This window comes from Acinonyx jubatus, chromosome A1 (assembly GCF_027475565.1).
Source record: "Acinonyx jubatus isolate Ajub_Pintada_27869175 chromosome A1, VMU_Ajub_asm_v1.0, whole genome shotgun sequence".
Classification (NCBI taxonomy): domain Eukaryota; kingdom Metazoa; phylum Chordata; class Mammalia; order Carnivora; family Felidae; genus Acinonyx; species Acinonyx jubatus.
This window is the reverse complement of record NC_069380.1, coordinates 113786844-113813058: the sequence shown is the minus strand read 5'-3', so window position 1 is coordinate 113813058 and position 26215 is coordinate 113786844. Positions and strand designations below refer to the sequence as shown.

The 26215-nt window shown below is 38.6% G+C and overlaps 1 protein-coding gene and 1 long non-coding RNA gene across 3 annotated transcripts in view; one reads left to right on the top strand and one right to left on the bottom strand.

Annotated features, from left to right (window-relative positions):
* Positions 1 to 26215, bottom strand: part of CTNNA1 (catenin alpha 1) — a 177044-nt gene that overhangs the window by 12167 nt on the left and 138662 nt on the right. For both annotated transcript variants that reach the window (XM_027076581.2, XM_053221542.1), the window contains 2 exons: positions 18932 to 19024; positions 6583 to 6739 (listed from right to left, as the gene is read on the bottom strand). In XM_027076581.2, the coding sequence (XP_026932382.1) occupies positions 6583 to 6739; positions 18932 to 19024 (250 nt within the window). The remainder of the gene's footprint in view (positions 1 to 6582; positions 6740 to 18931; positions 19025 to 26215) is intronic.
* On the top strand, positions 65 to 10169 carry LOC113604470 (uncharacterized). Its single transcript, XR_003426415.2, has 2 exons — positions 65 to 5146; positions 6557 to 10169. It is a non-coding gene; the product is annotated as an uncharacterized LOC113604470 (long non-coding RNA).

Sequence of the window (26215 nt, the reverse complement as noted above, 5' to 3'; positions counted from 1 at the left end):
CCATTGCCTCCCAGCTCAGAAAGGAGCTTTCTTCAAGACATGCAAGAACTCACAGAGGATAGGTGAAAGACTAATAGCCCTAGTTCTTCTGGCAGAGCTAGAACAATTAGGGCAAAAGTAATCTAAGAAACATATCTGGTCATTTCTTTGCCAGTCCTGGACACCTTATGCATCGACATGTCATTATTCTGGACTGCTTCCTGATTTAATCGACTTCCAAAAGCCATTACCCTTCCCTCACGGCCTCTGCTAACATACTCAGTCAAGTTATATGTGACAATGTCTGGAAGGGAGGGAACAATAAGCTTGACCTCTTAAGATACTCAAAACTAAGATAGTGGTCATGGTGCTATTTCCTCTCATGTCCAATGGAGGCAGAGGCAAGTGGTACTTAGTAGATCTATCAAAGAACAGTATACCACAATGCACTGCCTTTGTAATTCCCAAGAGACTAGAGACAGGAACTCTGTAAGGGTCTCTGTTCCGAGACTAAAGGTACAGTGGCATAAACTGAAAACAATCACAATGCGAAAGAAATAACCATGTGAAAGAATTAAAAAGAGAGTTGGTGAAAACATGTTTCCTATAAAACTAAATGCACCCTTACCATATGATCCAGCAATCACACTCCTTGGTATTTATCCAAAGGAGTTGAAAACCTAAGTCCACATAAAAACATGCACACAGATGTTTACAACAGCTTTGTTCATAACTGCCAAAACTTGGAAACCACCAAGGTGTCCTTCAGTAGGTGAATGGATAAAATGAGGTAAATCCAGACCATGGAATTTTATTCAGCACTAAAAAGCAATGAGCTATCAAACCATGAAAAGACTTGGTATACATATTACTAAATGAAAGAAGACAATCTGAAAAGGCTACATACTGTATTATTCCAACTATAGGACATTCTGGAAAAGGCAAAACTATGGAGGTAGTAAAAATATCAGGAGTTGGAGGGGGTAGGAAGAACAGACAGAACATATAGGATTTTTAGAGCAGTGAATACTTTACATGACACTATTATGATGGATACATCATCAGTTGTAACAAGTGTGCCACTATGATGGGACATGCTGATGAGGCTGTGCACGTGTGGGTTTACAGACTGATGGAAAATCTCTGTACGCTTCTCTTAAATTATGCCGTGAACTTAAAATTGCTCTAAAAGTTTTTCTTTCTTTTCTTTAAATAAATTATTTTCAGTGAAAGCCAGAATACAGTGTGAATTCCTATTACAGAAAAGAAAAATGAATTACCACGGTAAAGCAAAGAAAACCCTAATTTTGTGTCTACTAATTCAAAAAGAAGTGGGGACCTGTAGGGTTTCTATCATTGTACTATCAACAGAGAAAACCTATTAAACTTTTTACATAAACAAATTTTAGGAAGGATATTTATTTGAACCATTCATAAGAATGAATGGATGGGGAGCCCACTGGAAGCATCTTTTATATACAAACTTTCTATATAATTAAACTAAACACAGTGGTACTGGGCCTGCACACCATACCAACCTGTGGGTTAAGAACTGCTGCTTTTAGGGGTGCCTGGGTGGCTCAGTCGGTTGAGCGTCCAACTTTGGCTCAGGTCATGATCTCGCGGTCTGTGAGTTCGAGCCCCACGTCAGGGTCTGTGCTGACAGCTCAGAGCCTGGACCTGCTTCGGATTCCGTGTCTCCCTCTCTCTCTGCCCCTCCCCAACTCATGCTCTGTCCCTCTCTCTGTGTCAAATATAAACAAACATTTAAAAAAAAAAAAAAGAACTGCTGCTTTTGCTGAACCTAAAACATTTTACACTTGTATTTTAAGGAAAGGAAAGCAGCAGCAAGGGAAAGAAAAAGTGTCACTAACTAAACTATGAACCAATGTTTTCTTGTATCATTGATTTTAAAACTCATCCTTGTTTCAGGATTGTTAGTATGGGGGAGGAAGCCCATCTTAGAATCAATGAAGCATGACATTCTTTTTTGTTCATTAAGCAAAACAGTCCAAACTTTCACCAGTGATTTGATAACCTTCATCTAGACACCTATGTTTTTAAAAATCAATTTAGACTTTCTTGAATTCACACTGGCTTTCTTCCAGTGAACCTAAACCAGGGAAGGGCTTGCTATTCTTTAGCAACAAAGGAAGCCTTCTATTTCAGGAAGCTGACTAAAGTAATAGTGTCTACCATCACTGAACAGCTGTCTCTAGGAAAGCCCCATCCAGCTGAGGCTACCGCATACCCAGGACATAACATCAATCCTGTTTTCTGCACTTGAGCCTTAAGGGAGAAGCGAGGTTCCAGTGAATGTGCACAAACACGAGAGGCTTGGAGGTACCCAGGCTAACTAAAATCTTAAGTTACTTCAGCTTTAATTGAATTTCCAAGGAACCTCAGCATGGGTCCCTTATGGGTAGACACACCAATCTATACCCCGTTAAAGACTCTCAATTGTTAAACAGTCATCACTGGGAGGTGCCTCTAACAGGAAAAAAAGTCACATATACAACAGTCTATCTAACAAGGGACCATATTATGGACACTATTATGTTTTTCATTTGAAAACCTTTCTAGGCCTGCATCCACCCATTTGCCTCATTCATGTTAATGGCTGCAAAGTACCTTACTGAATAGATGGAGGGGCCATAATTTACTTATCCAGTCTTCTCTTCAACATTTTGGTTGACATGAACAACTTTGTACAGGTATTTTGGCAAACATTTGTGTACATATCCCTGAGAAAAATTTCTAGCAATAGGATTACTAACTCAAAAGGCATATATATGTTTAAAGTAGATATGCAGTGCCTAATTGGCCTCCAGGAACCAAGCCAACTGGAATTCTCCAGAATGCTGCATCAACTCATACTTCAATTCATGATATGTAACAGGGCCCATTCTGTGTACCCTTTGTTCTGGATGTCTTTATTGGTATTAACCTTATGCACACATATGAAATGATAATATTAATACTTTATATAGAGGACTTAATCTATAACAGGAAATACTGAGGGCTTGACATTTAACTCTTTACATAGTAGCCATTAAAAAAAAAAAAAATCACCATTAAATAACGAGCAAGCCAGGGCAGGGACTTCTCCAAGGTCACACAGCTAGTGGGCAGGGGAGTCAGAAATCAAACCTATCTTCACTACCTTATCTTCAAAGTTTTTTTTTGCTCTTCAACACAAAAACAAAAAATTAGGTATTGTAATCCTTTTATTTAATGGCCTTCCAATAAGACCAAATTGGGCACAGTGACCCTTAATGAAGAAGAAAAAGTACAAATTACCACTCTCACGTGTTGCCCTAATGTATCTAATGCAATATACTGTTTGTTTCCAAGAGCACGTGGTAAAAAAATGTAATAAACCCAATTGGAACCACTCTAACCAAACACTTGAATTAAAAGAAAAAAAAGAAGACACTAAAGCTTCCACATGTAAGCAGAATAACTGCACAAGAAAGTAAATTGCACTTCCATGGAAAACGTTTATCAAATACAATTCAAATGAAATTCAAACAGTCTTTATCACTTTGATAAATTTCAAACTCCTGTCCTTAAGGGATCAGTCAATATAAATATACTTGTGGTCTGCTGAATGCACTCTAGCATCTTAACATCTCCAATATTTACAAGGCACATTGTGAAAAGAGCTTGGTGAAAAGGAGCTCCACTCCCTCTTCCCTGGGATGGCATGCATGTCCCCCTACTTTCAAATGCCATGGTCTCCGATTTGATTGTAACACAGAGTTTTGTCAAGTTTCCCTTGCCCTGCAGCCTCATGAAATGTTTGGGGGCTTCACCAAATTATACACAAAGTTACCATTAGTTTTTGAGTCACAAATTTAGATAGGACTTGTGGCAGGTATGAGGGAACTTCTGGAACCAACAGGACAGAATATCCAGCAACAATAGAGATAAAGCAACAAAAAGTCTTCTCAGTCCTATTCCCTAAATAACTTTCCCTTAGAGGGGTTCTTGGCTAGTGGGCAGGCTTCAGGAAATTTCTAGGCCCCATGAGTTCCAAGAAGGATTTCATGGTAGAAAATCCTTTTTGGAAATATTCCTTAAAAACTATCACACTGCCAGAGGTACCAGAATACAGTAGAAAACAACCACTCCAAGGAGTCAAGCACCATCCTTACTTTGCATTTAGTATAGATTTATGAAACCCACCACCCAAAGCTAGACTCTGTGCTGGGCACTTGCCTGGCAGCTCATCTACTCAAAGCCATGCCTACTTCACAGACAGGACTACTGAAGCACCGGCATGCCAGAGGGCAAGGAGAAACTGGCAGAGGGGGAAGATCAGGATGAGGACAAGACACGACTTACTGTCTAAAGACTACCCATGAATGCTGCAGACTGACACATCCTCTCCAATCCACGGTGCACAATTAGAGATGCTGTGAACTGTACAAGGGCTAAGGACTGGAGACCAGTAGGGGCCTGCCTAGTTCAAAGTGGGGTTCCTTGTGATGACAGCCAGTCACTTCCCTAGCAAGTCTGTGTCAGGTGAGATGGTTAGACATCTCTAGTTCCCCACCCTACCATGAAAAGATGCTCAAATTTCCATGGGTGAGGTGGGTGTGTGAAGGTATAAAAGAGTGTGAATGCCAACAACTAACTAGTCAGTTGAGGAGAACTCTGCACAGAAATCTGCTTGTATCCTCCCCTTCATCCCATGCCCCTATAAAGCACAGAAGAATTATGAATATTAATCATTTGATACTAAGCAAGCCTGTGACAAAACCTGTAGACCTCTGAATTCACATACTCTAAAACACCAACACTTCCTGACTCAGAGAACTGTTCTGTATTTTTATTTCCTAAATAGCAACGGTCTAGACTCCTTTCCATCAAAGTCAGCCCTTATACTTTCCCACATTTGCATAAAAATTGAACATGCTCACCAGATAAAAGCATATCTGTTAAAGAATTTAATTTCTCTTTACCATTCTTCTGTTTTATGTCATATACCCTAAAGATACTGCCTGGATGCCACTAAATGCTACTGCAGAAGCCTCTTTGTTCTCCAATTTGAAGAATGTTGCATGAGGGACATTTGATTCTATTACATTTTATTTTGCTGTAAGAAGGACTGAAAATCCCTTGAGACCAAGCGTGAGATATATACCCAACCTGATCACAAGAAGTAAGTTTAGGAATGTAGTATCTATCTCCGGAGGGGGGCTTTACATTTAGGTTTCAGAATTTGTTTGCTTAAAAGTGTGCTGTGAAGGTGGCATGTTTTTCTCTAAACCTATGAAAAAGAATAACTCAGTACTTCATTGGGAAAAACAACAGAAGGCCAAGATTTCCCAAAAAAGCCATTGCTGCATTTTTGGCACCAGCAAAGATGTGCTTGCAAATGGGGTTTTCATTTTAAAGTACCGGCACCTGCAATTTGGCAGTCCTGCAGCAGCATGGTTTATCCCCTCTTTTTGCAGTTTATGGATTGCCTGTTCCCCACTCTCTCAAGTACAGCCAAAGCTACCAACCCCAAGGAGAACAGGCAGAGACAGGAGGACATTGGTATGCAGAACACACTGTAACCTTATATATAGGTCATTGCTGGAGGACTGCGCTGTGCATGTACTTAAGCCCCACTTCTCTTTCAAGCTCCATTGACACTCACATCTCCCACATTCCAGCCTGTGGTTCCCTAGGGTGACAGGTAGTTTTAGCCCTACAAGTACCCAGCCGCTGAGTCTGCCCACAGCCACTGGCCTCAGGAGGCCTGGCACCTCCAGAGAGCAAGCATGTAGCTAAGGGCAGCAGAGGCCCTGTTAAATGAAGAATGCATTTATACTTGCTCAATGTGAAAGAGATGGATTGAAATTTATCTGTGTGATAAACAGTGAATTGCAGTTGACAGACATTTTCTATATGAATGCAATTTACTATGTCATTACCAGTTTATGTTTATATAATGAAATCAACTGTTTTTGTGAGGTGAATTACCCAGATTTACTTTTTGCAAGTTCATAATTAAATGGCACTTAAATATTTCCTCTCTGTTTTCTATCCGTGCATCATGCAGACAGAGTCTTTTAAAAAGTAGGCAGTTAAACTATGATCATTTCCGAGGGAGAAAGGAAGAAGCTTTCCAGGAAGGGGGAAAATTTATTTTAAAAAATGAACTAAAGATGATGGTGCTGGAAACCTCTCCTCTAAAGTTTCACAGGCTTACAACAAATAACCACAGCCTCTCACAGGACACAGGTCAATGTTTTTTCTAAATACAATAGCTTCAAGAGAGGTGGATGGTCACGGTGCTGTACAGGTCAACAGATGCAAAATATTACTCTATACAAATGGGAGAATACTGCCAGCCAGCTTTCAAATTCATGCTTCTAAGATCTAGACCAGCCCCACCACAAGGGAAACAACTCCAACCCACCTCCCACTGTTTAGGAGCCAGTGGTAGTTTGTTGTTGTTGTTTTTTTAATTAAAATCAAAACCAGCACAATATTATTGCTAGAATAATTTACTTGCCCAGACTTGGGGGTGTTTTGATTGTCCATTACTGTGACTTAGAAGTTATTATGCACATTCTCACAGGCTTCTCTGGGGAACCAGCTCATTACCTGAGACAGCCAAGAAGTCATCAATGGAAGTAATGTCATCGACAGCATCTGTGAGAACACGGACTTGTTTTTCCCACTGTTCTTTAAAAAGATCCATGTTCTCTTGGGCCAGTTTACTCTGTGGTTTTGCTGCTAAAGCCAATGCAGCATTGATAACCTGCAAAGATATTGAAGTTCATTTTTTACTCTTCCAGAGGCATGAAAAGAAGATAGGTCAATACACTGGTGATGGCTTTGTCTCATAGGCATTTCACAAGGATCCATGATACCACGTGTTCCACCACAACACTTATGAAGATGAAGAAGTATTAAACAATAAGTAGCAGATGTGAGGGTAAAAGAAAATACATTGGAAATGCAGATACACAGTAAGACAAATGAAAACATCTCCAACCTCTCCACTCTGTGACAGCAACTTTTGAAAATGTTTGACATTATATTCCAGCCTTTATGCTATACACAATACCCATACACAAGTACATCCCATGACAAAAATATAAAATTCCATGCTACATAAGACTATCTTGTTTCTTCTTCAACATTAACTATTTCTTATCCCATCTTCTGGATTTACACTGTTATTTTCCTATTACACGATTTCTAGGTTTCATAGAGTTACCCACTATTCTTAATAATCTGATGATGAACGTTTGCTATTTCAGGTTCTGAAGTTTAAAAAGTAATCTGTACAAAAAGCACCTGGCTTGAGATATAATTCACATACCAAAAAATTCACCAATTTAAACCTTACAATTCAGTAATTTTTAGTATATTCACAGTTGTGCAACCATTACCACAAGACCACTTTCATCACTCCAAAACAAACCCCATCTACATCAGCAGCCATTCCCCATTTTGCTCATTCCTTAAAACTACCTACTGGCAACCACTAACTTTACTCTCTTTTTCTGTAGATTTGTCTATCCTGGGTAATTCATATAAATGGAATCATATTAATATGTGGGTTTTGTAACTAGCTTCTTTCACTTGATGTTTTGGAGGTTCTTCCACGCTGGAAAATATGTCAGTATTTCATTCCTTTCTACTGATAAATAATATGCCATTATACAGATACACAAGATTTTATTTATCCATACATCTGTTGATCAGTTTATTTATCCATACATCAATGAACCATTTCCACTTGTTTGACCATTATGAAAAAAGCTGTTATGAACATTCACATACATGTTTCTGTGTTTTCATTATTTTTGGGTCCATCAGCAGGAGTGGAATAGCTGGGTCATATGTTTAACTTTAGACAAACTGCCAGACTGTTTTCCAAAGCAGTTGCACAATTTTACATTTTCACCAGCATGTATGAAGGTTCCAATCTTCACTAACACTTGTTCTTTTCTTTTTTTCTTTTCTCTCTTTTCTTTTTAATGATAGCCATCCTAGTGGGTGCGAAGTGCTATCTCATTGTGGTTTAATTTGCTTTTCTCTGATGGTGCATGATATTACACATCTTTTCCTATGCTTATTGACCATTAGCACAGATTCTTTGAAGAAATACCTACTCAATCCTTTGCTGTTTTCACTCAATGAGTAAATAATGAAATCGAATTGAGAGGATAATTACTAACATTTCTAGGTCCAACATCCTTATGGGTTATCAGAAATAAATATACTTATGATAATGCAACTTGGAAGGGAAGCAAAGACAAGAGAAAACTGGTGGTGATGGAATTGAGGTCTGGATGAAGCAGAAAAATACTTACCACAGAAGCATTTGGCATGCAAAGCTGAAGACAGGATTTGGGACACATTTTTTTTAGGTGCCACAGGAACCACATGCCTATAGGTCTTAATTCCCAATATACTGCAGCAGTATTCAAGAATTTTATTCAACGCAGTCAACAAAGACTTGTAAACAAACTGAAGAATCACAGCTACTAGACTGACGCAGCTATTCCTCTTCCCTCCTAAACAACTCAAACTGACAGACCAACAAGATTATAAACTACAGACTCATAGGCATAAGGGACTGGGCCAGCTACTTATTATTAACAGCCCGTTTATAAAAGCATATGGGTTTGGACAATCAAGTATTGTAAGAAGAGCTATCCCACCATCTTTCCATGTGTTATACTGTGGTCTTCCATATTTTCATCACTTCAAGACTTGTTCTTTGCCTCTCTTCCCTCTCGCCATTCACTTCCCACCAGGTGATTCACCACTGTGGACTACTCTCTTCACTACTTAACTCACTGATTCACCAATGCACCAATGAATCAGAGCAGAGCTAGACTGTATAAGAATACTTGGCTGAAAAAAATGTTTCCTAAGATAGCCAAGTAAACACGGGCAGGGAATTAATTATATGTTTTAAATACGAGGATAATTCCTCCATTACAAAAAGAAAATTGCTCTCTTTGTTCTGTAATATATCTTATCTCATACAGTATAATGGAGAAAAAGCACCTTATCTAAGGTTAACTTTCTCATTTTCATTACAAACTATTTACAAAGGACACTTGATAAATTAAATACTCATTTCTGATGACTCTGACTCTGAGTAAATTAGAAAGATTCTGAACATACTACTTTAAATAATCATCAAACATTATACTTTGTGGTGAAAACTAGAATCATTTACCTTAAAAAATAGATGTTATTAATGTTATACTTACTGTTACCATTAGTTAAACAATAATATAATGATCTTTCTAGCCAATGAAATCAAATGGGAAATAGAAATAAAAGAAAAAGCTGTTAGAAAGGAGACCACCAAATGACTTTTCAATACAGATGATCTCTGTTTATCTAGGAAACTGAAGAGAGTCACCCCCCAAAAATTTAGTATTATACAGAGTTCATTAAGGAAGCTACAGACAATATAAATATATATTAAAAAATCAATTTTTTATATACTAGAAAAAAGAAAGGAAAATGAAAGGAATGTCAAATCTTTATGAAAGCAATTAACGGGAAATAAAGGGGACTAGATCTCTGAAGAAACCCACAGTATTAAAGTAACAGTAAGTGATTTAACTTTTCTGAGGAATATTACAAAAACTCAAATAAACAAACATATTCCATGTTTAGGCATAGGAAGACTGACCTACTTACTCACAAATTAATCTGGAACAATAAACAGCTAGGAATAGACAAAAAACCTTGGAGAAAGAGAGCAAGAGTAATGGAAGAGAGGTAATTAAAATGTAATACAAAGCTAAAATAATTACAATAGAATCATCTAAAAATAGACACTGTCATAGTGAATGAAAAAAGTTAACATCACATACAAGTAGGGATTAACAGTACATTGGTTTTGTATTTGATGGACTATCTGGAGAAAAATAAAGTTAAACCCTCACTTCATGCTTATATTTAAAAGCTAACAAAGCTAAAGAATCTATTTATGGGGGCGCCTGGGTGGCTCAGTCAGTTAAGCCTCTGACTTCGGCTGAGGTCATGATCTCATGGTTTGTGAGTTCAAGCCCCACATCGGGCTCTGTGCTGACAGTTCAGAGCCTGGAGCCTGCTTGGATTCTGTGTCTCCCTTTCTCTCTGCCCCGCCCCCGCTCACGCTCTCTTTCTCTCAAAAATGAATAAACATCTAAAACAATTTAAAAAAAAAAAAAGGCATCTATTTATGTTTTGACTGAATTCTTCAAGAGAAATATCTCTCATTTCTTAGAAAACTCTGCCCTATTTCCAAATAACAATGGGAGAAGTCAATTCATAAATCTGACTATATTACTTCTGTATTTAAGTATATGTAACTGATGAAATATGTTAGGTAAATCTGTAAGGAGAACACCAAAATACTAATAGAAAAATGGGGGAAAGACATGGACAGCCTACCTAAGATGAACTATAAATGACTAGTAAACAACTAGGGGAAAAAATTTACTCTCACAAATCAAAAGAAATAAAAATTAATGGGAGTTAATATTTTTTCTCATTAAATTAGCAAAAAGCCCCACACGAGGCACTACCACCATGTTGAAAACCTCTAGAACAACGTTGAATAGGACATCTTTGTCTTGTTTTTGATTGTAGGGAGAAAGGACTCAGCCTGTTCCCGTTAATATTACGTTTCACCTGGTATGATGTTACCAGGCTGAGCAAATTCTCTTATGTTCCTGGTTTACAAAGTGTTTTTTGTCAGGCCTAGAGGTTAGATTTTCTTGAAGACTTTTTAATTTCTACTGCTCTGGCTATTTCTTCTCTGTCTTCTTTGCTGCCTTGTCTTCTTCGACATCAAAGAATTTCAGAGTTCCTCAAGGTTTATTTCTATGCTGCCCTTTCTCCTTTCTACACTCCTCTCCTCACAGTGAGCAATTTCATCTAGTTTCATGATTTTACATACCACTTAGGTGCCAACCACTCCCACATCTCCTATCCAGACCATTTATTCTAGCTCCCAACTCATATCGCTTGCTCTATACCAAACAGCTCCACTCAGATGTCTCACAATTTCCTGTCCCAAGAATGCGGAGTGGTCTTGCTTTAAAATTCTTGATTACTCAAGACACATAATGTTGGAGACAGCAAGGGAACTATACTTCCCTAGTCTAGTAAATCTCCTCCTCTCAAGCCTGGACTTTAAATGAGTATTTGTTTCACACCTTCTTTTCTCACCTACCTCAGCCAGCATCCTCAGTCTCAGCTTCAAAGCCTGCTGCTTCCTACTTGAGTGAGATGAATGCGATCAAAAGACAATGTCCATAGTTCCTATCACCACATCTACCCACTTACCTGCATCTGTACCAGGTACTGTCTTACCTTTTTAAAAATACAGGTGTTCAATCTATGTTCCCATCTCAGACCAACCTTTCTACCTGTCCACTGCATCTTATTTCCTCTCCCCTACTCCAGGACATTGCTCTAGCAATTCTTCGTCCATTCTATAGTATCTATATCGATATTGTCTATTATACATTCTTTTGGTTATATAGATTATCTATTCTGTATTATCAATATTTATACTGATATTATTCTACATTATCAATATTTCCCCTTTACTGGACTATTTCCTAATTATGTATTATTGATATTTCCCCTCTTTCTATACTGTAAATATTTCTCATCTATTGGATTATTTTCAACAGGTAAACATAAAACAACATGCTAGTATGGGTCCCAACTAAAAATAAAAAACAAGTAACAGTCTCAATCCCGTATCTAGCTCATGCTACCACCCCATGTCTCTATAAACCTTACATAAAATCTGAAAGAGCTGCCAACTTGTTATACCCAATCCCTCTCTCCTCTCTTGAACCCATTCTAGTCAAGCTTATGTCTCCTAAACTCTACCTAAACTCCTTTGTCCAAGGTCATTTGTCATCTCTACATATTGTTCAATCCAAGGACTAATTCTCAGTTCACGTTCAACAACCATTTGACAGGAATAAACATCATTCCTAGAAACACTCTTTTTCACTTGGTTTCCAAGGTAGAGCCAGCTTCTGGTGTTCTTCTGGTCTTACTAACCCTTCCTCAGTCTTCTTTGCTCATCTCCCCAAACTTTAGATGTTAGAGAACCCCAGTTTTAGTACCTAGACTTTTTTACTCTAGGTATACTCATTCTATTGGTGAGCACATCCAGGCTCATGGTATCCTATGTGTGCTGATGAGTCTCACATTTATACAACCTGTCTAGATCTGTTCCTTGAATTTCACTTAGCATCTTGCATATCTAATTACCATGTCTAAAACAGAGCTCCTTAGCTGTTCCCCCAAACCACGCTTCCCTATCAAAATAAATGACACCTCCATCCTTCCAGCTACTTATATTCAAAACCCTGGAATTCTCCTTCACTCCTCTCTTTCCCCTCCACCTCATATTTAATCTTTCAGCAAATTCTATCATCATATATCCAGACTCTAATCAGTGCCTGCCACATCCACTGTACTCTTTCCTGGATTAGTACCGAAGCCTCTGTTTTGGTTTCCTAATGCTGCTATAACATATTATTACTGAAGTAGTTTTACTTAAAACAACACAAATGTATTATCTTATAGTTCTGGACATAAGAAGTCAAAGTGTCAGCAGACCTATTCATTCTAGAGGCTCTAGAGGAGAATCCAGTCTGACTCCTAGAGGCTGCCCACATTCCTCGGCTTGTGACCATATGCTCCAATGCCTGCTTCTGCGATCACAGTGTCTTCTCAGACTCTGACACCTATGTCTCCCTGTTAGGATACTTTGATTATACTGGGGTCCCTACCTGATAATCTAACTACCCTTAGTTCTCTCTCTCTCTCTTTTTTTTTAACCTTTACAAAGACCTTTTGCTACTTAAAGTAATGCATTTATAGGTTTCGGAATTAGGAAATGAACATCTTTGTGAGGGGTGTTTTCCTGCTTATTAGCACAGCCTCCTAAGAGATATCTCTGCTTCCATCCCTCCTGACAGAAGTCAGGGAGGCCTTGTTCAAACCTAAATTAAATCATGTCAATTCTCTATTCAAAATCCTTCATTGGCTTCCCATGTCACTCAGAGTAAAAAGCCAAAGGCCTTACCATGGCCCTAAAAAGCCCCAAACCACCCAAACATCTGTTAGAAAATTGACCCTCTTTTTGAAAGCCTCTGCATTTGCTGTTCTCTCTGCCTGGAGTGCCATACCTCCATGGCTTGTTCTATCATCTCCTCTGGGTCTTTGCTTCTAAATCATTTTCTCAATGGCATCTTTGCTGACCTTCCCATACTATTTAACACACACATTACAATTTGTAGGATGTAGCTAAAGCAGTGCTTTAAGAGAAATTTATACCATTAAATGTTTAACTGTGACATCAGAAAAGAAAGTCTCAAATCAATGATCTAAAAACTTCTAACTTTAGAACTAGAAAAAGGACAAATTAAACCCCAAATCTGGCAGAAGGAATAAAGTAACATAGTAGTAACTGATGAAATATAAATTACCAAAGACACTCAAGAATAAACAGCTAATGTGAATATCCTTATATCGATTAAAGAAACTGAATTGTTAAAAACCTTCCCACAAAGGAAACTCCAGGCCAAATGTCTTCAGTGGTAAATTATCCCAAACATTTAAAGGACTAATATCAATTATACAGATTTTTCAAGAAAACAGAAGAGAAGTAAACACTTTCCAACTGTTAGGCTATGGAAATCAGACTGTACCAGAAAAGAAAACAACTGACCAGTATCAATATGCAAGCCTTACAGGGAGACTGCAATGTCTCTGGCAGCATGTTACCAGCAGATCTCTGTCAGAAAGAGTGGAAGGGGCGGAGGGCAAGGTACTGAAACCTTTAGTCAGAAGCATCTCCTTCGAGCTCTTCTGTTAAACTGCTTTGAAATAAAAGATTCGAGAATATCCAAAGTGGAAAAGTGAGGTGGTTCAAAGTTAGATGGTCCTAAGATTGTGAAATAATAGATGCGTGAGAGCTGAGGTCACAGGGTACCCTGGCCTGTATGCCTTAGATGCTCCAATAAGAGCTACGTATTTTCTCACCACCTATAGGCCAGGCCTATCTGGGTTTGTGTTTATTTGATGCTTGTTAAGCCTGTCAGCCACAAAAATGATCAGTGTTCCCAAAAGCACAAAGGGAAAAGAAGCAATATGGAAGATAAATCTAAGGAGGCACAAGGAAGAATGGGCAATTTCATAAGTTGTTTCTCTAGTTAGTGAGAAGGACAAAAAGAAAAAAAAAAGAGAAAGAAATGCAGATAAGCTGTGGCTTCAAATATTTAATTCACCTTTGTGTAGATTTCCAAGAAAGGCCATGCATTAAACCAGGCTATATGAATTATTAAAGTGCCAGATCCGTATTAACCTAAATGTACAATGCTCATTCTCACAAATGAACTAAGAAAAATAAAATATTAAGTGAGATCATCTCCAAAATGCCCTCCCACAATTTAAAGATTCAATTGTCAGAAACCTTCTTTTTCCTTTTTTTCACTGCCCAGCACCAAATGAACTAAAAAAGTGAAATATTTTAAGCAGCTACCACAGACTAAGACTTGGGCACATCTACAAACAAGGCATGTCAGGGATATGTGGGGTACAGATTCATATTTATCCCCATAACAGTTGGGTTTTTTCCTTATAAAGGCATGTGAGACTAGGGCTCTCTGTTCAAATGGAAGCAGGTCCCCCTCCAGATGAACAGAGTGAGACAGTGCAGCCACAGAGTAGCAGGCAATGCAGGCAGAGATAGCTGACCTACTTCCTTTCTTGCAACAGCAAATCACAAAAAAATGTGGGTGCTTTTGTTCCCCCAAGCAACAAAACAAAGCCACTTTCAGGTTACTTCCTCCTCAACTTTAATTAATCTCAAATATTTGAAGTTAAAGTCACTTAACTGCTACAAAGTTAGTACTTCACAACAGTTCTCATTTCCAAAGTTAATTTGCTATTGAGTGAACTGACAAAATGGGGGAAAAGCTCCTCTGGAGGTTCCATCTGTCATTTCTCCCCTTCAACAATAAGGTCTAGGAGCCAACTCCAAAATGTAGGTGGGGCCACAGAAGAGTTACATAAGGAGAACATCTCCAACACAGGGGCCCGGGCTTCCTACATGCAAGAGTGTGGGTGTGAGGCACAAAAACCAGCATGGAAAAATCGAACATGTACTTCATCCTGTGGTCAGATATTGCCAGCAGCCTCACAATAAAGATGCACTCTAATAACTGTCTATAGGCTACAGCATTTTTGTCAATTAATAAATTAATTTTTATATTTTTAAATTTACATCCAAATTAGTTAGCATATAGTGCAACAATGATTTCAGGAGTAGATTCCTTAGTGCCCCTTACCCTTTAGCCCATCCCCCATCCCACAACCCCTCCAGTAACCCTCTGTTGTCCGTATTTAAGTCTCTTACGTTTTGTCCTCCTTCCTGTTTTTATATTATTTTTGCTTCCCTTCCTTTTGTTCATCTGTTCGTGTCTTAAAGTCTTCATAAGTGAGTCATATGATATCTTTCTCTAATTTTGCTTAGCATAATACCCTCTAGTTCCATCCACGTACTTGCAAATGGCAAGATTTCATTCTTTTTGATTGCCAAGTAATACTCCATTGTGTGTGTGTGTGTGTGTGTGTGTGTGTGTGTGTGTGTGTGTATACGCCACATCTTCCTTCTCCATTGATGGACATTTGAGCTCTTTCCATACTTTGGCTGTTGTTGATAGCGCTACTATAAACTTGGGGTGCATGTGGCCCTTCAAAACAGCATCCCTGTATCCCCTGGATAAATACGCTAGTAGTGCAATTGCTGGGTTGCACGGTAGTTCTATTTTTAATTTTTTGAGGAACCTCCGTACTATTTTCCAGAGAGGCTGTGCCAGTTTGCTTTCCCACCAGCAGTGCAAAAGAGATCCTCTTTCTCCGCATCCTCTCCAACATCCACTGTTACCTGAGTTGTTAATGTTAGCCATTCTGACAGGTGCTATCTCATTGTGGTTTTGATCTGTATTTCCCTGATGAGTGATGTTGAGCATTTTTTCATGTGTCAGTTGGCCATCTGGATGTCTTCTTTGGAAAAGTGTCTATTCATATCTTCTGCCCATTTCTTCACTGGATTATTTGTTTTTTGGGTGTTGAGTTTGAGAAGTTCTTTATAGATTTTGGATACTAACCCTTCATCTGATATGTTGTTTGCAAATCTCTTCTTCCATTCTGTCGGTTGCCTTTTAGTTTTGGTGATTGTTTCCTTCGCTGTGAAGAAGCCTTTTATTTTGATGAGGTCCCTATAGCTCATTGGTGCTTTTGTTTCCCTTGCCTCCAGAGACGTGTTGAGTAAGAAGTTGCTGTGGCCAAGGTCAAAGAGGTTTTTGCCTGCTTTCTCCCTGAGAATTTTGATGTCTTACATCATACAAATGTCTTACATTTAGGTCTTTCATCCATTTTGAGTTTATTTTTGTGTAAGGTGTAAGAAAGTGGTCCAGGTTCATTTTTCTGCATGTCACTGTCCAGTTTTCCCAGCACCACTTGCTGAAGAGACAGTCTTTATTCCATTGGATATTCTTTCCTGCTTTGTCGAAGTTTAGTTGGCCATACATTTGTGGATCCATTTCTGGGTTCTCTATTCTATTCCATGGATCTGAGTGTCTGTTTTTGTGCCATATAGGCTACAGCATATTAAACCCCTTCCTAAACTCCTGGGGAACTAACCAGCCTAGTCTGTTTATCACACAAGCCAGTGTCTGTGGAAGGGAACACCTCTAGTTCAGGGTCCTGCTGGTAGAGGTCACTGCCCACATCAGAATGAAGAGTAAGGAGAGAGAGGGCTCCAGGGAAACCCCTCTTCCTCAAAGGGATGGCCACCAGCCAGTTTGAAAAAGAAGCCCTTTGAGAATGCAATGCACGGGCCAGGGTAAGCCAGATGCAGTCTCAGAGGAGTTTGGTTTACCCTCTTCAAAGACTTTCAAAACTTTTGATTAGTTACCTATCGTTTAAAATTGAGACTTGACAGAAAAACCTGAATTGCTGACTTCTCTTTAAAAATAATGAAAGGACCTGGCAATACTGGCCTGGAGTGGAATCGCAGCTTCCTCATGTAGAAACGGCACATACTACTCAAGTTTGTCACTATCATGGCTGCAAATGCCTGCTGTATTTGCCATCACTGAGTCTGCCCAGCCCTGCTTTGAGCAGGGGCAAAAATGAACCTAGGCAAGAGTCTGGAAGACAAGAAGCACACTTGGGAAAACACCTTTTTATCCAGGACACACACCTAATACTAAGGGTGGTCTGGGCACGGTCTAAACCCACTCCTCCTGAAGGTCTGTTCTACTAGAAGAAATCAAATACCCAAGAGAGAAACAATGCTGAGGGCAAACTCAAACCGGCACAATATGGCCCAGCCACACATGATTTGTGCACACCACCATTTCATTAGGATCTACTAGACTCTCCATGTGATTTTTTTCTCCTAGGCTTAAGATCATTTATATAAATACTCTTGGTAGGTGTGATCAGCGTATGTTACCATCTGTTTCAGCTGATATGTGAAAGCATTGTGGCTTTTCAAGCATTTCAAAACCAAACGGAGAAACAAAGACATTAAAAACAAAGTGCTGATAGGGTAAAATGATAAACTTGGGGAAAGAATGCCCCATCTTTAGAAATTTACTCTGAATTTACTTCTTACAACTTAGTCATCCATGAACTTTCTACAAGTCATTCAATCCATTGTGCTTATTATCTTTACCGCTACCAATTTCTACTGGATTTCATGACTGGATGAAAGCTGAAAAGATGTCCATCATATAATGTGGATTCACAGTGGCCTATCATAGTAGTGTTTACACAAACCAACTCTCACTGGCAAGCGAGATACACATGAATGACAATTAGAACAAATGCCTTAACTAACCCGTGCACCAGTTAAGATCCCAGATTAATAATCAGGCTTTACTTCTTTTGGTTGCCTATCTTGAGGGTCAGGAATTATTTATATGAAAGGGCCAAAGTATTGGTCTCAGTATATTTTAAGGCTGGTTGTACACACAACATAGAAATTTCATTCCTATGACCTCTCTTTTGTTACTCCCGTTCCTCTGCTTTATTTCCCTTTATCTGTGGCCACTGCCATCTGACAGGACATTTAGAGAAAGTAAATGTAAATCCTCAGAGTAGGCCCATGAGCAGTCTCTACTTGGGAAATCAGAAGGGCAGCCTCTTCCATTGAAAACAGCACTTATACCGCTTAAAAACACCTGTGACTGTCAAGGAGCAGGGGACCCCACAGACAGGGTCAGTTCCCCTCATAGGAGGCAGCCAACACGTTGGTCATTTAACAAAGCAACTGTTCTTCTATGTGCTTCAGAGTCTTTCGAGAGTCCCAGACTGCCATAATCGCTAGTCCTCCAATATGCCATCATAAATGGAGAAAAGTTCTCAAGCTTTTAATTCAGTAGCTGGCTGGATTACATTGCTAACATATGTACCAAAATGCTACTTCAGGACATTACAGAGTAATGGTTCTAGCTCTTGGATCTTGTTCCCTCCATCACAAAGATCCAAATCCCAGGCATTAAGGAGCATAGGTGGGTAACTGTTACTCCTTCAGGTTTGTGAGGTAACTACCCTAAATCCAGGACTGTCAAATGTTGCAGATGGCCCTCTCTCAAGGAGGTTAGAGACTGAGTAGTGAGGTCACTACACACCCTCCACTTGCCAGCAATGAAAGACACTATCCATTTTTAATGAAAGGCAAGGGATAGTAATATGTGATGCCCCAAGGAAATGTCACTTGAAGCTGAACATAAATTTCTACAAGCTTTGTGAACTCTGGATCAGTGTTTTGTCCCCAAGACTTCTATGTAAAATTCTAAAAACAAAATTAAAAAAATAAACCTGATCTCCAAGGTAACCAAACTCCAATTCAGTGGTACCATAAACAATTTTGGTCATACCTTACCTGAGGACAGAGAGCTTCTAGCTGACTTGCTGACATTCGAACAAGCTTTACACCTTCTTCATTGTTTGAGATGGAACAGGCCAAGTTGGCAACCTAGAAGAAGGAACACCATAAAAAGTTCTTAGAAGATTTTTCTTTTGATCCCTAAGGAAAACAAATGTTTACCCACTCCCACCTCTGATCTTTTAGAGAACACATGCCAAGAGCACCAATGGTATTTTATTTCTCAAATTAATTACCTACCTAGGAGGACAATTTTTTTTTTTTTTTTTTAATCTCTGTGCTAAGGAGACTATGTTGACTTGTAACACAGGTCACACTGTTGGCAGAATGAGATTCCAGGGCATGTAACTCATAGGCTTTACCATGCTCTCTTACCTGCCTGAACAGTAGAAAGGCAGTTCTCATGGTGTGGACAACAACATGAGAAAAGCTAAGGAATCAAGGGCATTCAGAAAGAAAAGTTGGTATCCTCAATTACAAATATACCATGTAGCTGGTTCTTGAAGAAAAGAAATAGAAATTCTAACACGCTATTCTCATTTTACAGGTGAATGGCTGCTTACTAAGCCAAGAGGTTTATTTAAACACAAAGCTATTTTTCAAATTGAAAAAAAATAGTATTAAGATAACATCAAGATATACCCAAGGCCATATTCATCAGAAATGGAAAAATAAACAGGGATGATGTCCCACAGTTAGAAGAAAACTATCCTTCAACTAGGTTCTCAAAAGCACTGAAAGCTGAACTCCTTTCTGAATGGTACTGCTTTATTTGAACTGAACTCTTTTCCTTTCTGTCCGAAGTATCTTAAGGACACTGCTCCAGTAGCCAGAAACAATCTTTCCAAGTTGTGTCAGACTTCCTCAGCTGAAGCCCTGGCCGTGGTGAGAACCTTGCTCTGTAGTGACTGTGAGCACTGTGATCACTTACCCATGTTTCTACATAAACAGGCTTGCCAACCCCATTGGTAATACCAAGGACCAAATGAATACGCTGTGCTAAGACACATCTTCCCCCCCCACCCCCGGTTGCAAATTGAGTTATGAATGACAGAAGCGTAGGCAGTTTAATATCAAAGGCACTTTCCGGGAATTTAAATGCCAGAGTAAACAAGGGCAATGGTGATAACCTTTGATTTTCACTCCTCCACCCAACTTAAGCACATACAGGCAAAAGAAAAATTACGTACTATTATGGCTGTTGTTTGCAGTATTATGGTTAGGGATTATCAGCTTTCTGGAAGACTGCTAACTATCAGAATCCTGCAATGCCTAATCATAAGGAGAAACAACAGAACTAACATGTAATTTAAATATAAAATGTAAAGAAATAAGAAATTAAGTCAGATCTTTAATGTTTAGGGGTCTTCAAAATCATATACAGAAGTAACATATTTCCCCTAAAGATTACAATTCCACTTTCTACTATCAACTGGACCTGAGCAAACAGGCACTAGTCTTCATGATAATACAGTTGATTATGCAGATTTTTTTTTGTTTAAAAATTACTGCAAAACATAACCAAAACTCTATTCTGTAAAATATAAAATGTTTAAAAAACATTATCCCTCAATGATGCTACAGTGCAGGAGAAAGCTTAACTTAGATATGTTCATGAATCTGTAACTCCCACTGTTTCAATTCCTTAAGAAGGCATTTTGAAAAACAAATATAAAATTTGGGGCTCATCACTACATTAGTAATTTGAGACTAACAAAGATTCCTGGTGAGGTGAGCATACTAATACCCAGCACTCCCGCCCCACTCCCACTATGTGGGAGGCCAGCCAAGTGTAAAATTCAGGAAGGTCTGTCACTCTGTTTCTATCCTTACTCTCTAGTCACTACTAGCATCATTTTATTTCAATTTACACTCACCCAATTTTATGAATCTGTAAGATCCAGAAAAGTAAGAAGCAAAGATTATGTAAACTATTATCTATTACAGATCAGATACATGAGAGTGTGGGTGGCTAAGGCTGAAATGGCTGACCTCTGTAAACCATCTTTCCTGTTTCCTGATACAATTCCTAACAAAATAAAGGCTATGCAAGACTTGTTCTTTATTTTAAAACGTTACTTAAATGGTTTCTGATGTATTGCTGAAGCAGTAATGTTCCACAAGAGTACACTGCCTGTTTCAGGAGGCCGCCCTGCCTGGCCTGGGAGGAGGGAGAGAGCGCCTGTCACTGACAGTCTTCTTCAGATGAATGAGCTTCTATTCACCCTCCAGGGACAGGGCTACTCACTTCCAACAATGACAAATGTGCAAATGCAACATCTCAACCGTAGCTCTCTGAGCCGCTAACCTCATATACTAGTGCCACGCTTGACAACAGTGAAAGGGGAGGCTGAGAGGAGGGGTTTCCTAAATGTCTCCTTCTGGGGTTCTAGAAATTTGGGAGAGCAGTTCATACTGAGACTGAAGCAGAGACTCAAGTTTAAATTAAAAATACATAGACCAAACTTCCAGAGAACCTGGCAGAACACTCTGCAGTTACTTCTAGATTTTCTCTGGGAATTTCTCTGCTATCACGGTAACTTGTGTATTAACAGTTTAAATGTCTTTGATTCTTGCTAATTCAAGAGGTGGCCTAAGACTGACACTATGACCTATGAAATCATAAGCTTTGAAATCATGAAGGCCTCTTGTACTATCTATGCCTACACTGTGGAAGTTTGGACCTTAGAGAAGAGCAGAACATTTCAGAAAACCAGCAACTCCCTGATTTAAAAAAAAAAAAAAAAAAAAAAAGCCCTGGATTTTTGCTGATTTTAGGAGTAGCACAGTAACAATTTATGCTGTGGAGGAAAAAAGAAATGTCACAGCCAGGCTGTGTCATATCAACAAATATGACATCTGCACACTACAAAAAAGACAACTTTTCATTTAGGAAAACTCTGCCTTTATACTAGATTTTCTCTTCTTAAATAAAATTTATGAAGTTTCATAGTGGGAAAAAAAACCCATTATGACAATTTCTCCTCTATTATACATGTGTTGATGACTTTTAAATGAAGGTTAAATTTGTGTAAGGTCAGCACAAGTTTCTTCCCACGGCCCTCAGTAACTGCTTCTCCTTCATATTTGGCTGAGGGTCTCCACTGCCCCTTACTCTGGAACCTCTGCAGGAAGTGAGATTTCTTTTTGTTCTTGGTGGTAAATTAATAACCTAACAGCCTATGCCCATTGTGGGGAGTAAAACAAGTGAAAAGAACTTTGGAAAAGGGAGCTCAAGTCCACAACCATAACCATAAAGCTCAAGAGGCTGAAGCTCAAAACCTGCATTACTTGCCATTGTGGCTCTGGGTCATGCTACCACCTAAGTTCTCCTCTTTAAAATGGTTGAGTCTGAGCTCTCAACAAGTCCAAAATAACAGTAACTCAACTTTGTAAACTTGACATGCATCAAGTGAGAAGTCCCAACTACACATCATATAAATTTCAGAACCACTCAAGAAACTTCTACCAGTTATTCCCAAATCCACAAGAGAAATGATGATGGAACAGAGGATAAGCCTCCAACTTTCCAATTTGAGGAAAGGGTGTTGGCTACCTTATTAGGAGTAACAAAATATCTTACCAAAAAATGAAGTATGCATGGATGATAGAAAAATTCCAAACTGGATTGTGGTAATGGATGCATACTTCTACAAATTTAGTAAAAATCAGAGTTGTATACTTAACAGGGGTAGGTGTGAATTTTATACTCTGCAATTTATACCTTCCAACTCTTTTTTTGGTTTTTGATGCAGGGCTAACCAGGTAATTGAGGGAAATTATCAGAGGCTAGACATAAGAAAGCAGAAATTCAAAGAGTTTTATAAAAGAAACCACTGAAAACAGTGCTTGCACAGGGGTGGGAAATAGAGAAATGGCTATGTTCCATTCTGTGATTAGAATTTGGGTTTTTAATGGACCAATACACCTTGGCCCTCACAAGGTGAGGTGTCCCTAAGCAACTGGCAGAAGCAACTATAAATGGAAATTTTCTCTGATAGAAGGTCATCCAAGCCCAGGCCTCAAAGAATTCTCATATACAAAATTCCAGGAAGGTAAATTTACAATAAAAAATGCAGGAAGTACACAAGGAAATAAGTTATCTTGGGCAGGAGTAAGCAAAACAATTGTGTAATCAGATTCATAATGACTACAGATACTCAAATGATCAAAACTAGAGTATTAAAAAATATATTATGTTAACAGAAATGAAAGAAAAGCAAGCATACAAAGTTAAAATACAGTAAAAAAATGACTAGCCATATTTAAGAAGGATCAAAGTAGAACTTCAAGAGAAAATCTGTAACTTCTATACCTCCTAGAAATTTAGTATATATCACATACTGTTAAAAAGAGACGTACTAACCTGTAAAATCAAACTTAAGAACTTATTCAGGAAAACTAAGAAATTTTCACAATATGGAGACAATGCACAAAATTAAGAGACATGCAATTACACTGAAAGTATCTACTATTCAACCATGAGGGATTCAGAAACAAAGACAGAGAAAGGGGGAGTGGCAATAGTGAAAGAGAGAATGAAAAATTTTCAGAGTGGATGAAATATAAATTTCAGATTTGGGAACACAAAATCTAAATAGGGGAATAAAAAGAAATCCATAACCAGACATACTACAGTGAATCTTTACAACAACAAAAACTCTAGTTTTAAAACAAGGTCTTAAAAACAGAAAGTAAATACAAATTATCCACAAAGTAAGCTCAGAAAGACTGACTGATGACTTAACAGCAATGACGGATGCCAGAGATGGGGAAATAGTATCTTCAAATCACTGGAGTTGGGGACCTGGCAGGGGGATAATCCTAGGACTATACATTCAACAAAACTGTTATCTCTAAGATTTGGGGCACAATAAAGACTAAAAACAACCCAAGATCATTTACTCCAGACAGATCTTCCCTCCCCCTACTAAGTTTGTAACAAAGATGCTTTAGGAAGAAGAGATAATTCCAGACAGAAGGCTTAACAACATGAAAGAAGAAATGAAAAGCAATGAAAATAATGTATCAAGTACAATTTAAGCAAAGTTGAAAAAATGAATTCAGCAATACCAATAGTACCTAACTCATGGGACTAAAACTTACAAGAACCAAAGTACTTGACAACAGTAACATTTAAGGTGGAGAATGACTGAAGTCAAAGCATTTTAAGATTCTTACATAGTTTCAGAAGGAGGAAAAGATAATGATTAACCCTCAACCACTCAGTTAAACATGAATGCTAAAATATCCAGAACCACTACTAATAAAACAGAGTTTACCACTTCCAAACAAGGGGGGGTGGGGGGAGAGATGGGGGGAGTGGGGGGTGGAGAAGAGGAGACGAGAGGACTCAATCCATGCAAAGGAGTCAAGATAGTTAAAAACAGAGGAGGGATGGAAGCAGAGGGTTAAGGAGAAAGAGAACAAAATGCAGCAGTTAAAATGAATCCACATGTCACAACCATAATGAATGTATATGAACAAAACTCTCTAACAGGAAAAAAAACTTTACTAAAGTGAGTAAAAATAAGTAAACATTACTCTTTATAAAATACATTTAAAACATAAATAAAAGTTGTACACTGTCTTTAAAAAGAAAGGATAAAGCTATACTGGATGATCGGAAGGAAGCACTTGACTCACAGCCCTCTGTCCTCCCCAATTATGTCACTGGGAGGCTGAAGGCCACATGCCAGGTAGGCTCCTCACCAGATCACAGCTGTTTGCACCTGAAGAATATGACCTTGTCTTTTAAGAGACAAACCACAAAAATTAAAAACAAATTTTTTTAAAAGGAAAATAATGTGGTGTCTGTCAGTATACTGTATTAAAATGTTGAGCAACCCTATATATTTAATCATTCACTGGCCCTTAAGTATAAATACATAAAAGCCCCATGTAAGGATTCTTTTCACATCTTTAGCATAGGCTTATTTCCCATGAAAGAAAAGGGTGGGGGGGCATTCTCCCTCCATTCTAAGGACAAGAACTACACTACTGTGTTTCATCCTTTCCTTCTTGCTACCAGGAAGTTCAGTGCCAAATCCAAACTCAGTCATGGCAATTATAGTTCAAGATTGTCTATTATTCTTTTCCTGGTTCCTGATTTTCTACATCTACCTTATTTTATCATGTCTCTCTTTATTTGAAATAAGCTATATCAAATCTAATTTTAGGAAGAGGCGGGATACAAATATAAGCATCTCTAGTAACAGATTTGGAAACTGTGACTTTATTAAAACATCATAAATTATTTTAAATGGCTTTGATATTTGGTATTTTTTAAAGGCTTTTTAAAAGGCTTTCATTGTAAATCATCACCCAAGGAATCATTTCTATTTACTTGGTATCACATAGACCATTTCAAAAGTTCTCTATTTCTATCTAACTGCCTGAATAATCTCAGTACACCTAGAAAGTGTGCCTATCTAAACATCAGTTCATCAGCTCTACTGATGAGGTAACAGGAGGGCCTACTCTTCTGGAGCAGGGTAAAGACTGGGCAGGGTTTCTCTGATTACTCCTACCAATGCTCCAAGAGAAAAGAATGTTGATGTTCCCTGAGAACAAGGTTCATCTACTGCCTTCACTAGACCATCCCAAAATCTGAGTAGGTAGTTAAGTTCGACCAAAAACACTTGTTTGGGTATGAGATGTTAAAATAGTACACATAAGACACTTTTGTTTGGCGGAGACTCAAGCATGTGAACTTACAGACCTTTAAAAATGTGGAAAGACCAAGCTCAATAGGTTTAATAAATTCTTTTGGAATCCAAGGTCAGCATTCCCCCCAATGATACTGACTGCTTTAAACATACTACAGTCCTAGAAAATGGAAGGTTCATTTAATTTGCTATTTGCAGGCATTTCAGCCTATAGTATTATACTGAGGCACTGAGAAAAATACTGAAGCTGTCACAGGTGGATCACATAAGGTCAGTGTTCATTTCAAATGCTCCTTTACAGAGCCTTCTTCAAGGCCACTTTCCTGTACATTATGGGCAAACCACAGAATATAAGTTATAATGCAGATCGTTCAATTTGCAGTAAAAATACACACTTTAAGCCAATAATGTCATACCGTATGAAGTCCTGGATAATGGGAAATACTTTGGAGTGAGGGGTGGGCATGTGGCAACTCAACAAGTAATGATAATCCAACTCCAAAGCATAGCAGTTAGGGGTACCTGGGTGGCTCGAGGGTCGAGCATCCAATGTTTGGTTTCCGCTCAGGTCATGATCTCATGGTTTGTGAGTTGGAATCCTGCATCAGCTGGG